The 12530-nt window shown below is 46.6% G+C and overlaps 2 protein-coding genes across 3 annotated transcripts; both read left to right on the top strand.

Annotated features, from left to right (window-relative positions):
• The first annotated feature begins 39 nt into the window (after positions 1 to 39).
• On the top strand, positions 40 to 7584 carry KCTD9 (potassium channel tetramerization domain containing 9). Of its 2 annotated transcripts, XM_005532234.3 has the most exons (12): positions 40 to 191; positions 1152 to 1273; positions 1875 to 1918; positions 2079 to 2175; positions 2373 to 2431; positions 3051 to 3179; positions 3612 to 3679; positions 3765 to 3860; positions 4462 to 4611; positions 4849 to 4954; positions 5166 to 5299; positions 5489 to 7584. In XM_005532234.3, exons 1-12 carry the CDS (start codon positions 144 to 146, stop codon positions 5603 to 5605), a joined length of 1170 nt encoding a protein of 389 aa, XP_005532291.1. In that variant the 5' UTR covers positions 40 to 143; the 3' UTR covers positions 5606 to 7584. The 2 variants fall into 2 exon arrangements, with proteins under 2 accessions (XP_005532291.1, XP_087924559.1); XM_088068433.1 differs by lacking the exon at positions 3051 to 3179.
• Positions 7585 to 10078: 2494 nt separating this feature from the next.
• GNRH1 (gonadotropin releasing hormone 1) lies at positions 10079 to 12434 on the top strand. Its single transcript, XM_005532233.2, has 3 exons — positions 10079 to 10219; positions 10921 to 11016; positions 12393 to 12434. Exons 1-3 carry the CDS (start codon positions 10079 to 10081, stop codon positions 12432 to 12434), a joined length of 279 nt encoding a protein of 92 aa, XP_005532290.1.
• Positions 12435 to 12530: the final 96 nt, after the last annotated feature.

The raw sequence follows: 12530 nt of genomic DNA, 5'->3' as shown, positions 1-12530 counted from the left end.
TCGCGATTGGCTGCCGCCCCGATTTTTCCCGCCTCCTCGCTGCCCATTGGGCGGGCACGCGGCGCCTCGCAACGCTGATTGGCCGTGGGGCCTGCCCGTCAGCGCCCGCCCCTTCCGGGTGTCGGCGCGGCGGCGGGCGCAGCATGAGGCGGGTGACGCTGTTCGTCAACGGCAGCGCCCGCAACGGGAAGGTGAGGCCGGGCCGGGGCCGGGTCCCTCTCCCCGCAGCGCCCCGCACCGCTCCGCCCTTCCTACAGCCGCCCCGGCCAGCCCAGCCTGCGCCGCGCGGTGCCGGAGGGGCGCTGGGTCCCCCCTCGCTGCCTGGGGAGGGAATCGCCGGGGAATCGCGACAGGCGGGATTTGTCGCGAGTGGAGGCGCTTGGTGGCTTTAGGGAGTCGCGTCTGGCTGCCCGTGTGAGGCCCAGCTGTGGGATGAGGGCTCTGAGGGGAGACTGACCCTGCGTGGGGGTAACCTGGGAATAGTCGCATTTAATTGCTCAAAATCGTCTCAAGACCGAAAATAGTGATTTTTAGGCCCAACCAGTGCTTGTCCAGCAGAGCAAAAGGCCTCGGGATGCATTTCTACCGAGAGTCCGTGATCTTGGTGTTTCCATCCACATTCTGAGTGTAGACGTTGACGTGACTGTGCTTTAATGTGCAATTCTATTAATTCTGGCCATGATCCCGCTATTTCCAGCCTGGCCTGGCGTGCAGGAGTTCATGTGACCGCATTTCAGCCTTGCACTTCTGCTAAATTTTGTCTGTGATCTTCCCATCCACATCCTGAATGCAGACAGTTCATGTGCTTGTCCTTTAATCCTTGGTTTTATGGAGGGAAGTACATTTGGGAGAGGCTTGGAACAGAACAAGTAACAGTATTTCTTTAGAGAAATAAATAACTGAATTATATTCTTACAGCACCAACAGTTACTCCCTTGCTGCTGTTGCAGTGAGTTTTGGTGGGAGCTGTGCGAAATCACCCTGGTTTTGTGTTCAACAGCAAAATTGGTCTTTTCCCTTGTTTCTTGGTCAGGATCCAAATGGATTTTGTTCCTCCTAATAGCCCTGATAACTCTGAAGGGACAGGGCTTTTGGAGCAGTTTCAGGGGTTTGTTTTTATTCACAGCCTCCACTCTTCTCTCCTCCCCCAGGTCGTGGCTGTGTATGGGACTCTCTCAGATTTGCTCTCTGTGGCCAGCAACAAGCTTGGGATAAAAGCCACCAGCGTCTACAACGGGAAAGGGGGGCTCATTGATGATATTGCTTTGATTAGGTGAGGATCAGCCAGGAAGAGGCAAAGCAAGGCTGTGGATTAAGAGACTAACTTGTTAATCCCCCTTAATCAATGCCCAGTGCTTTCCCTAAAAACATTTCTAGCCAGGATGCCCAAAGGTCCTTTTGTGTCTTTTTAACTTCAAACCATTTATTGATTCAGAACTTGATACAAGCTGTGTTTGGGGCCTTTTTAGCTCCTCCTGTGTTGATTCCAGGGCAATGTTCGTGCCATGAAATCCTCACTGTTCCAGTCAGTCCTGGAATGGGGGGGGGTTTCTGTAAAGGAGACAAATTCTGTCACTGCTTTGGCTTCACAGAATAGTCCCAGACTGGGGAGAAAAGCAATTATTTTTTAAGGATTAATTGATTACACAAGTGGTCCCTACCTGGCTGCTGCAGATAAAATCTCTGGTGAAGTCAGTCCATTCCAATCCAGTAAAACCTGCAAAATACAGATAAAAATCAGATTCAGAAGTTCCAGCTAATGGCCAGTGGTCATGATGTATCTGAAAGTAATCAGGAGAGGTTCCGCTGTTGATTAGATGAACAATAAGTTATGATTAACCTTTTTCTCTTCCCTCTGCCCTCTCCTGTCTCAGGGATGATGATGTTTTGTTTGTCTGTGAAGGGGAGCCCTTCATTGGTGAGTCTGTAATTCTTGTATTTAACTTTATATTTAATAGAGTTGATTTTGCTTTCATCTAAACTTAAGATTTTAGTTTGTGGTGTTTTCAGAAGATACCTCTTTGTAATTAAAGAATATTCACAATTTTTTCAGTAATTACTTTGTTTCTTCTATGCAGATCCTCAGACTGATGGGAGAGCTCAGGAGGAGCTGACAGGGTCCCACACAGACTGGCTGACTCTCAATGTGGGAGGCAGATATTTCACCACCACCCGGTAAAAATGGTCTTCAAAAACTTCAAAACCTTCATTTCAGTAAAGTAAAAGACCTTAAAAAGTAACTTCCTGTGAAGGTCTTTGACCCCTGCAGCTTTCTCTGTATTTTGTATTTGCCACCACAGTTTTGCAAGAAATTAATTCTTAAACATTTACAGATGAAGGAAAAGTAAAGCTGGGCTGCTTTCGTTTTCTAGGAGCACTTTGGTTAACAAAGAACCTGATAGTATGTTGGCACACATGTTCAAAGACAAAGGTGAGTATATTGAGATAAACGTTATTATTTTTACGTAATAAATGAGCAAAGTAGGCAAAAGTCACTGTCAAGCTGAGGCTCTTGTTCATAAAGTAAAATATCTAAAGTGTATTAAATTACCAGAGCAGAACAGAGAATTATTTTTAATAACTTTATTTCTCTCTGTTTGTCATCTCACCACCTAATATAATCCTCTCACAAACTGCAAATACAGCTCCCGTCCATTGTCAGTAGTTTGGGTCCTTTTTTTGTTTGTTTCTCTGATCTGAGGTTTTCATCTTGTTGCATCTTCCTCAGTTTTGTCAGCAGAGCCAGTGAGCAAACTGTGCACGAGGCAGCCTTGGGGAGACAATCAGACTAAAATTTCAGTGCTGCTTTTGTCCATGATTCTTTGTATGTGATAAAAATTCAGTTACTCAGAGCAGGAACAAGTTCATTTTAAGCTGATTTTTTTTCCTCCACTCCTCTTTTCCTTCCTTCTCTCTCTGAACTGCCCTTCCAAGTGGAATGTTTGCTATTCCAATCCCCTTTGGTAATAAAAAACTCTGAAAACTGAAGCAAATGCTCTCCTATTACTACATCAAAAGTAATTTTATATATATATATGTTGTGGAAACAGATGCTTGGGGGAATAAGCAAGATCCTAGAGGAGCTTTCCTCATTGACCGCAGTCCCGAGTATTTTGAGCCCATTTTGAACTATTTGCGTCATGGACAGCTCATTGTAAATGATGGCATTAATTTGCTAGGTAGGTATTACCTGTCTGACATCTCCTAAATTATTCCTCCTTGGAATTAAAACTTTGCCCTCAGGTGCCCGTGGTGAGGCCAGGGGGAGCTTTGTGTGCTCATCCCCGTGGTTGGGAGTTTTCCCTTTGGTGGATTGAGTCTCAGCAGTGCAGCTCCATGTGCTTGCTTTAACAAGGATAGGCTGGTTATTTCTCTTTGGAGCATTAAAAATCCATACTGGATTAATATCTGGAATTCTGGAGTTGATCTCTTTAACCTAATGCTGGTGTTGGAAATGTTGTGTCTTGAGTTGTTTTTCCTTTTAGCTGCAAGCAAACTCTCTCCCCAGTTACATCCAGTATAATGTGTGTGTATTCTCCAGAAGGGGAGAGAAGGGTGCTGCTCTCTAGATCAGCAGTTCCCTGGAATAACCAGCACTGCTTTGTTTGTAGGGGTTTTGGAAGAAGCCAGGTTTTTTGGGATCGACTCCCTCATTGAACACCTGGAAATCGCTATTAAGGTACCTTGCTGTCTGTAAACCCTGGATGAACGTCCTGCTCTCCCAGGGAATGTTTTACTCAGTCCCTGCCTGCTCCTCTCCCCAGAATTCCCAGCCAGCTGAGGATCACTCTCCCATCTCTCGGAAGGAGTTTGTGCGATTCCTGCTGGCAACACCCACCAAATCCGAGCTGCGCTGTCAGGTGAGGGAGCTCAGCCTTTGTCTTTCCAGCAAAACTCCAGGAATTGCTTCCTAACACCAGATCCAACCCTGCCTTCTTGCACTTTAAAACCAGATTTTAAGGAAATCCCCAAATCTCGAGAGCTTTGCAATTACATTTCATGGTGTTATGTAATAGAATGAATGCTCTTGTATGTTCATCTAGAACCCTGGAATGGTTTGAGGTTTAAGGAAGGGACCTTAAGGATAATCTTGTTCCAATCTCAGGGACACCTCCCACTGTCCCAGGATGCTCCAGCCTGGCCATGGATGCTTCCAGGGATGAGGCAGCCACAGCTGCTCTGGGAATTCCATCCCAGCCCCTCACCACCCTCACAGGGAGGAATTTCTTCCCCATATCTCATCAAAACCTGATCTCCAAATCCATTGCCCCTTGTCCTGGCACTCTCTGTCCATATAAAAAAGCTCTCCCATTTTTTTACCAGCCTCTTTAAGGTGCTGGAAGTGTTTCAGTACATCTGTTTACACACAACTACCCAGACCTGTTTCTTTTAATTCTTCTATGTCCAGACCTCCCCTTTCCCTTCTGTGACCATTTTGGGGGTGTTCACTGGCTTTTCCAGGGTCTGAATTTCAGCGGAGCTGACCTTTCCCGCCTGGATCTTCGCTACATCAATTTCAAGATGGCCAATCTGAGCCGCTGCAACCTGGCCCACGCCAACCTGTGCTGTGCCAACCTGGAGAGAGCTGACCTCTCTGGATCCGTGCTGGATGTAAGGATGCTGCAGCCTGGGCTGCCCTGTGCTTGTCTCTAGAAACAGGAATTGGAACAAAAAAAATCAGTTTCCCAATATTTTCTGTGATTGTTCTACTCGCAGTGCTTGCTCACAGTAACAGGGGGGTTGTGCTTTGGTGGGGGTTCAGTTGCAATTCTAGAATTTAAATCTGTGTTCTGCTGATTTTTGGTATTTATCTTCACACCCTCATGACTCACATCCTGTCCCTGCCAGTGTGCAAACCTGCAGGGGGTGAAGATGTTGTGTTCCAACGCAGAGGGAGCATCCCTGAAAGGCTGCAACTTTGAAGATCCCTCAGGCCTTAAAGCTAATTTGGAAGGTAAGTTTCTGCCTGTTAATTATTCCCTGGAAACAGCCCTGTGCCTGTACATTCGCGTAGAAGAAGCTCACTGGCCTGCTTCTGCCAAATAATCATGAAATTCCCAGTTCTGCTGTGACCTCTCCCAGCTTCCCCAGCTCTTAGGAAGCATCTCCTGGAGCTGCTGCATGTCTGGGTTTCCCTCCCAGCCCTCGCTGTGGGTGTATTGCAGGTGCCAACCTGAAGGGTGTGGACATGGAGGGCAGTCAGATGACAGGGATTAACCTCCGAGTGGCCACGCTGAAAAATGCCAAACTAAAGAACTGCAACCTCAGAGGAGCCACGCTGGCAGGGACTGACTTGGAGGTGAGTTAGCATTCATTTCCTGTACATATTATATATATATGTGTATGTGTACAAAAAGATGGTAATTTAAGGGATTGCTGGCTTTTCTCCAGCTGCCAAGTTGAATTGGAGTTAAGGGAAATGGAGTTAAATTTTTGAACAGAGTTCTGTCTCTATTCAGTTAATATTAATTTTCCTTTCCCCCTTCAGAATTGTGATCTGTCAGGTTGTGACCTACAAGAAGCAAATTTGAGGGGATCTAATGTGAAAGGAGCCATCTTTGAGGAGATGCTGACACCCCTGCACATGTCCCAGAGTGTCAGATAGGGGCCAGAACATGCTGAAGAGGAAGAAATCCAACCATTCATTGTGACTTTCTTCATCTCCTCCCCTTCCTGAGTTAAAGTCCTGGTTATTAGCCACCTTATATTTGCAGTAGTGCCTAGGTAAACTTTTTGATCACTTTTGGGGAGGGAATTTTTGTTTTCAGAGGTACCAGCAGAGTTTGTACCTCTGTGAGCAGAGTGATGAAGTGGGCTGGTGCTGAAACCAGAGAGTGTGGCCGGTTTTGGGGGGGAAAGGGTTCAATGGTTTCATTGTTTAGCATTGCCTCACTTTGGAATGCATTTTAATTTATAAAGCACAATATATGCAATTCTATTTATTAAATCTGTAGCTGCAATATCAATAGAAGATGTTACTCCTGTACAGTAGCAACCAAGTTGAGGTTTACAGGTGTATTTCCAGTCTGTGTCCATGCCAGGGGCGGCTCGGTGTCCCCAGGGGTGCTCAGGTCTCTGCTGGGGTGGAAGCTGATGGGAACATCCCTGCTTAGAAATTAGATGTCTTTAATTAATCCTCTCCAAACCAATGTGGAGGTTCACTGTCAATCACAGCTGGTGAGAATAATCCTGCTTTCACATGTCCTGAGCACTCCAGGCTGGAGTTCCTCAGAGTTTTCACCCTTAGTGGTGAATTCAGTACAGAGAGGAAAGCACAGAGCTGTCACCAAAGCAGAGAGAGGGCAGAGGGGCCCCAGCTTGTGCTCCAGCCTCCCCTCATGCCCTCAGCAGGTGAATCTTTCCCTGTTTCCCCTCCATGTACTATGCAAAAACATTCCCTGAAAGCTCCCTGGGCATCATCCTTTTCCCAGCTGGATCTCCCTGTTCCGTTTGGGCTGCTTCAGGTGGCTGTAAAAGCATCTTGCCTGGGCCAGGTGCCCTCCTTGCCCTCCCACACCTGCTGGAAGCAGCTGGAGCTGCTTGTGGGGGGGAGTTGTGCAGGGCAGAGGCCTCAGCACCCCTGGATGTGGACAAGGAGCTGCTTCCCTTGAGGATCTATGGAGTTCTCAGCTCATACCACCCTTATTTTACACACAATCAAAAAGCACATGAAGAAACTATACCAAAAAAATAAAAAAAATAAATGAAAAAAAGGTGCATCAAGAACTTACCTCAGATGCTTAAACCACCCCAAAGTTAAAACTAACCTTGAATTTAAGGAAATCAAGCTGTTACTGTAGAAATACAAAGGAGGAATAAGAACCAGTGGATGCCAGCTGGAGTCCCACAGGAGCTGGAGTTCCACAGTTCTTCAGGGGGTTGTCTCTCCCTTGCAGTGCAATTTCTGTCGTCTTGTAGTCTCAGTTGTTGTTACAAAAACGCTGCTTTGCCACCTGTCTGGGAGAGGCTGTGTCTTGGGGGAATTGCAGGATTCTCCCTCCTTTTCAAGTTCATTTGACTCAGGCAAGTGATGTGAACTTGCGAGGCTCAAAATCCCAGAGCCACGAGGTTCTGAATTGGGATTATTTCCTGCAGATCCCTCTGGATCAGGCTCTAGGACAACACAATATCCTTGGAGAAATGGCCTGTAGGTTCCAGGGAAATACTGCAGTGTGACTTTGGAGTCCTTTCTCCCACCTCATGGCTTTCAGTGGGAATGTTGTGTCTGTTGCAGTAGAAGAAGATTCCTAGGGCTAGAGAAACAAATGAATTATTTTTCTTTATCATATTTTGTAGCTGGCAGAAGTAAAACTATTGTATGGGAAAATATATATATATATCTATTTTCATAATCACTGTGTATAAAATATCTTTGAACTTTCACTGAAGCACTATGGAATAATCACAGCATGTGGCACCATTATTTGCAGCTGGATTTTAGGTACCTCTTTTGCCAGGACAGAGCTGTGTGAAGAGCCCTGTGCAGAATTTGCAGGTTCCAGCTAATTTAAGTTGCATTAATAAAAAGTGTGAAAGAGAAAAGTGGCTTGGTTGTTTCCATTTGAATAAATACCTTAAATCTTACCTGGCTTGTGTGAGAAGAATTTTTTGGTTTAAAGCATAAAATACCTGCTGGAAAAACAATTGTGCTGTGGGGGTTCTGATCCATTAATTGGGAGAATTTGCATGGAATTGTTTTTGGTTTGTCATTTCTCTCCAAGACTCCTCACCCTTTTTGTGCCCACCTTTAATATTTGTTTAATAAAATAATGGGAGTCAGAATAATGAGAGAATCATGGAATATCCTGAGCTGGAAGGGACCCATAAAAGTCCAATTCCTGTGGATGCACCAGAAACCTGTGAGGAAAAAGTTGTTCAGGGCAGACTCATCAGAGCCAGGGTAAGTGGTAGATAACAAAGTGCAATTATTGGGCAAAGCTCTCTTTAAATGTCCAAACCAAATCTGCTTTTACCTCTAAATCTCATTTTTGCAAGGCTGAGCAGGAGAGGAAGGAGGCTCCAAACGGGAGAATTCCTGTGTGAATCCACACAGACAACAGGAACATTTCTCCCCCTGACCCCAACTGATTTCTTAGCTTGATCACCTGAGCTGAGCTCAGTGCTGGCTGCCCCTGCAGGAGTGGGAGGAGCACGGGGGCAGGAAGAATGACTACTAAGAGTCACCAAATCTTCCCTGAATTATTTACTTATTAAATCACTTTAATCCATTAAAGCTTCGAGAGGTCATGGGAGCCAGAGCAGAGGATGTTTGGAGAGCAGGGAACACGAGACATTATCAGGTGGCACAGGATAGCAAGGCAGAGGAGCTGCCAGGTGGGGAAAAATCCGATTTCTGCAGTCAAAATTACTGAACTCCTGCATGCAAATAAATCTTTATAAACCTGCAGTGTTTAGTGTTCAGTCTCGAGACTGAAAAACGGGGAATCATGGAATGGTTTGGGTTGGAAGAGGCCTTAAGGATCATTTCCCTCAGTTCCATCCCCAGGGACCCTTACTACTGTCCTGGGCTGCTCCAGCCTGGCCTTGGGCACTTCCAGGGATCCAGGGGCAGCCACAGCTGCTCTGGGAATTCCATCCCAGCCCCTCCCAGTAAAGGAATTTGTCCTAATAAAACCCAAATTATATATTTCTTCCCAACCTAAACCTCCTTTCTTTTCAATTTAAACCCATTCCTCCTTGTCCCTGTCACTCCAGACCCTTCTAAAAAGGATTTTGGGATCCTATTCACACCAGAGACTCCATCATGCCAGCAAAGTACATTTACAGTCACAGATTCATCCAGTTTAATCCCACCTGGCATTTCACAGAGTAAAGAACACCAAGGCACCTGAATTTAAATATTAAGGAGGAGGATTTCAAACTGCTCTGGGCACTTGAGCAACCACAAGCTCCGTTTGAGCACCAAAGAGTTGTTTCCTTCATAAATGAAGATGGGCATGAGGTGTTGCCTGGATTGTGGAGTCTCCATCCCTGGAAGTGCCCAAGGCCAGGTTGGAAGGGGCTTGGAGCACCCTGGGGTAGGGGAAGGTGTCCCTGCACACGGCAGGGGTGGAAACAGATGAATTTAAAGTCTTTTCCAACCCAAAATATTCCAGGATTCTTAAAGAGCTCAATTTCCCACCCATTTCACACCCTCAACAAATTCAAACTCACCCAAGAACTTTCACTAAAGGAGCCAGAACTCACTGACAGAAAAGCTCCTGTGATTCCCAGCAGGACCAGCTGGATCCCAGTGTGGGATTTACAACCTCTTAAAAGCAAGGCTGTTACTTTTATGGCTCTTAGAGAAAGGAGCTGAATTTAATTGCTGCACAGGGGTGTTCCAATTATGGGCTTTGCTTGTGCTGCATGACAGCCACTGTAACACCAAAATTGCAGCCTGGGAGGGAGAAGTGGGAAAAATCTGCTGGGAAAGAGGTGGCACTGGGGTGCTTGGATATAAAAAGGGAGGTGAGAGCACAATGACAGACATTTTCCAGAGCAGAAGAGCTCCTGGAGTTTACTCCTCAACCTCTCTCAGGCAGCAGGTAATGTGCTGGAATAACATCCCACACTCCCTTTTTATTTATCCAGTGCTTGCAGATGCTCCTCTTAAAAAGAAAAAATTAGATTAGGAGAGACTGCAAAGGGCAGTTTTTAAGGAGCAGGGACACCAGAGCAGGAACCAGCTGAACACATCTGCCAAACACCACCAGGGAATGCAACCTTTGAGGTCCACACATGCCGGGAACTCAGAAATCCTAATTTAGATCTTCAGCCAAATTTTTCAGATGTCCAATCTCTTTCAAGTGAGCTAATCCACACTTCTCGAGAGGCTGCAAATCCAGCTGGGGCTCCTTCCCAGGAGGTGCAGATCAGAACAGGAGCAGGCAGAGGGTGGGATTTTTGGGGTGTCTGTGCAGGGCCAGGAGCTGGAATTCCACAACTCTTGTGAGTCCCTTCCAGCACATTCCACCATTCCGTGACCGAAAAATGCCTCGTTTCCGTCCCTCTCCAAGGTCCAAATGGAGCTGTCGTGCCTTTGTGAGCAGACAGGTGCTTTTTTGTCTCTGCCAGGATGGAGAAGGCCAGGAGGATGGTGGCCAGTGTCCTGCTGTGCATGCTGGCCGTGGGGCTGTGCCTGGCGCAGCACTGGTCTTACGGCCTCCAGCCAGGGGGCAAGAGGAGCGCCCAGGTCCTGCTGGGACCATTCCAGGAGGTGGGTCCTGGGCTGGGAAACAACCCTGGCCTGCAAAAATGCAGCCAAAAAGGCGACAAAAGCTTCCCTCCACACCTGTCCCTGTGTCTGTCTCCCAGACGCCACCAGGTCTGGGGATAAACGCTTTGTTTGAAGTAGGGTTTGGGAAATAAGGGGTGAGGTGATATTTGTGATATCAGCCTGGCACAAATAACAGCACATTGTAGCTCTGTTGTATGGAGAAAAAAGAATATATATATATTTTCATAATCACTGTGTATAAAATCTCTTTGAACGTTCACTGAAGCACTGTGGAATAATTTGGGCAGCTAGCTCCAAGGGAAAGATGGAGGTCTGAGGTCCAGGTAAAATCTGATTCCATCCTCTCCCTAAATTCCAACATTCTGTTGGGTTATTTTATGACAACTCCTCCAGTTTCCTTAAAATTCTGGCAATTTGCTTGTGGTGGATGCTCAGCAATTAAATGACAAAGCACTTGTGGAAGGTTCTGTCCACCGGTGGTTTTCCCCTCCTTTCCAATCTATACTTCATGTCTGCCTCCTCCTCATTCCAGCATCCTGGAGTTCCTGAGGAAAGGTGAATTTCAGCTGTGTAGTGGAACAGTTTCACTTCCATCTGTAACTGGGGTAGAGCCATTTTTGGCAGAAAAATTTCCCTTCCTACAGCTAGTATCACCTCCTCGTGTCACTTTTCCAATCCAGATTGCAAATGAAATGGAAAAATTAGAGGAGGTGCAGCAGAGCGAGTGCCCAGGCTCGCAGCAGAATCCCAGGATCAGGGATCTCAAGGAAGCCATGGTGAGTAATGTGGTTTTTCTGTCATCACTATGGGAAAATTTAAAGAAAATACATGAGGGGAGGGAGAAAAGGGTGGTGGAGGAGGAAGAGGAAGTAAAGTTTAGCTCACATGAGGAAGGATGAAAAAAAAGTCTCTGTCCTTATTATGGAATCTCAGGTCAGTTTGGGTTGGAAGGGCCCTAAAATTCACCTTGTCCCATGGGCAGGGACACCTCCCACTGGACCAAAATTACCTGCACAGGTCCCTCATTGTCACCTGCTCCATTCCCAAATCCCTCCCTGGATACTCCCTGCTGCTGTCCCAGAGCTGTCCCAGGGCTGTCCCAGAGCTGTCCCAGAGCTGTCCCAGGCTTGTCCCAGGTTTCAGGCTGCAGGAGCAGCCAGATGGAAGCTGCTGCTCCCAAGGTCCCAGACTGGGAAATGCATTTCCATCAGCTGCTGCAGAGCAGCGACAGCACAAACCTCCCGTCTGCCTTCCCTGACAAACAGGGAGCCCTCTCAGGCAGAAATGGCTTTTTCATTAACCCAGCAACACCTTCATGGCCAGATGGCCACCACTTCCCAGGCAGTGTCCCTGGGCCATCCCAAAAGCTCAGCCTCTGCTTCTAATTTGAAGCCAAACCCCAAAGCTCCGAGTGCTTGAAAGCCTCTCCAGCCTCTCACCGAGGAGCCAGGCCTAGAAAAGGCTCATAAAATCAGGAACAGTCATGCAGAGCCCAAATTCCACTGGATTTTCATGCAGAAACTACCTAAATAAATATGGTTTGAGCTCATCTTTAATCCTATTTGTACTGAGCATGTACTGGAATCATGGCCCATGGCTGCCAGCAGCACTAATTTACTGTATTTAAGTATTTTTTTTGCTGCAAGAGATGAAGTTAGGCAGGAAAACACACCGGAATAATTACCAGGATATTTGAAATTAGTCCTTTCTGGCTCACTGAGGGAAACTTGGCCTGTCTTTGTGCAGCTAAAAGGACCAAACCCAACCAGACCCTGAGGTTTGCTCAGGAACTTGTTTCTTGCAGCTCCATAACACTGAAAACAAGGAAGCTTATTCCACACCCAGCTTTTCCAGCCTAACAAATTCCTGGAGCTGCTACAGGAATATTAAACAGGGAAAGAAAGGGGAGTGGATGGAAATGTTCCACCCCATGGAAAAACTCCAATTATCATAATTTCCTGGGGAAGGTGGGAGGGAGCACAAAAATCCCCCTCACTGAGGGGCTTCAGGGAATGAACCCCCAGATACTCACACAGTTCTTTTCCATCCAAAGCACCCCAGGCCTTCAACTCTGTGGTGTTTTAGCACCCAAAAACCCTATCCTCAAAGTAATTTCTGCTCTTTAAACCCAGAATTTGGTGTGTGGTTACAGGAGAGGCTGATGGAGGGAGAAGGCAGAAGAAAGAAGGTTTAAAAGCCAAATGGAGCCACAGAGCCAGAGTGAGGTTCCAAAACTGTGTAAACATAAATTCCTCCTCAAATGCTCGATATGTGAATAAATACCCTGAAA

This window comes from Pseudopodoces humilis, chromosome 30 (genome assembly GCF_049639895.1).
Source record: "Pseudopodoces humilis isolate 2021_Gansu_Grassland_sample_001 chromosome 30, ASM4963989v1, whole genome shotgun sequence".
In the NCBI taxonomy this organism is placed as follows: domain Eukaryota; kingdom Metazoa; phylum Chordata; class Aves; order Passeriformes; family Paridae; genus Pseudopodoces; species Pseudopodoces humilis.
The sequence above is the reverse complement of the archived record's forward strand: the minus strand, read 5'-3'. Positions and strand labels throughout refer to the sequence as shown.

Excerpts from the sequence above, each read along its gene's own strand:
- KCTD9 (XM_005532234.3), top strand. The coding sequence starts at position 144 with ATGAGGCGGGTGACGCTGTTCGTCAACGGCAGCGCCCGCAACGGGAAG. Across the intron at positions 1,274-1,874 it reads GATGATATTGCTTTGATTAG|GGATGATGATGTTTTGTTTG; the intron begins GTGAGGATCAGC and ends CTCCTGTCTCAG. Across the intron at positions 2,432-3,050 it reads ACACATGTTCAAAGACAAAG|ATGCTTGGGGGAATAAGCAA; the intron begins GTGAGTATATTG and ends TTGTGGAAACAG.
- GNRH1 (XM_005532233.2), top strand. The coding sequence starts at position 10,079 with ATGGAGAAGGCCAGGAGGATGGTGGCCAGTGTCCTGCTGTGCATGCTG. Across the intron at positions 10,220-10,920 it reads TGCTGGGACCATTCCAGGAG|ATTGCAAATGAAATGGAAAA; the intron begins GTGGGTCCTGGG and ends TTTCCAATCCAG. Across the intron at positions 11,017-12,392 it reads GGGATCTCAAGGAAGCCATG|GAGAGGCTGATGGAGGGAGA; the intron begins GTGAGTAATGTG and ends GTGTGGTTACAG.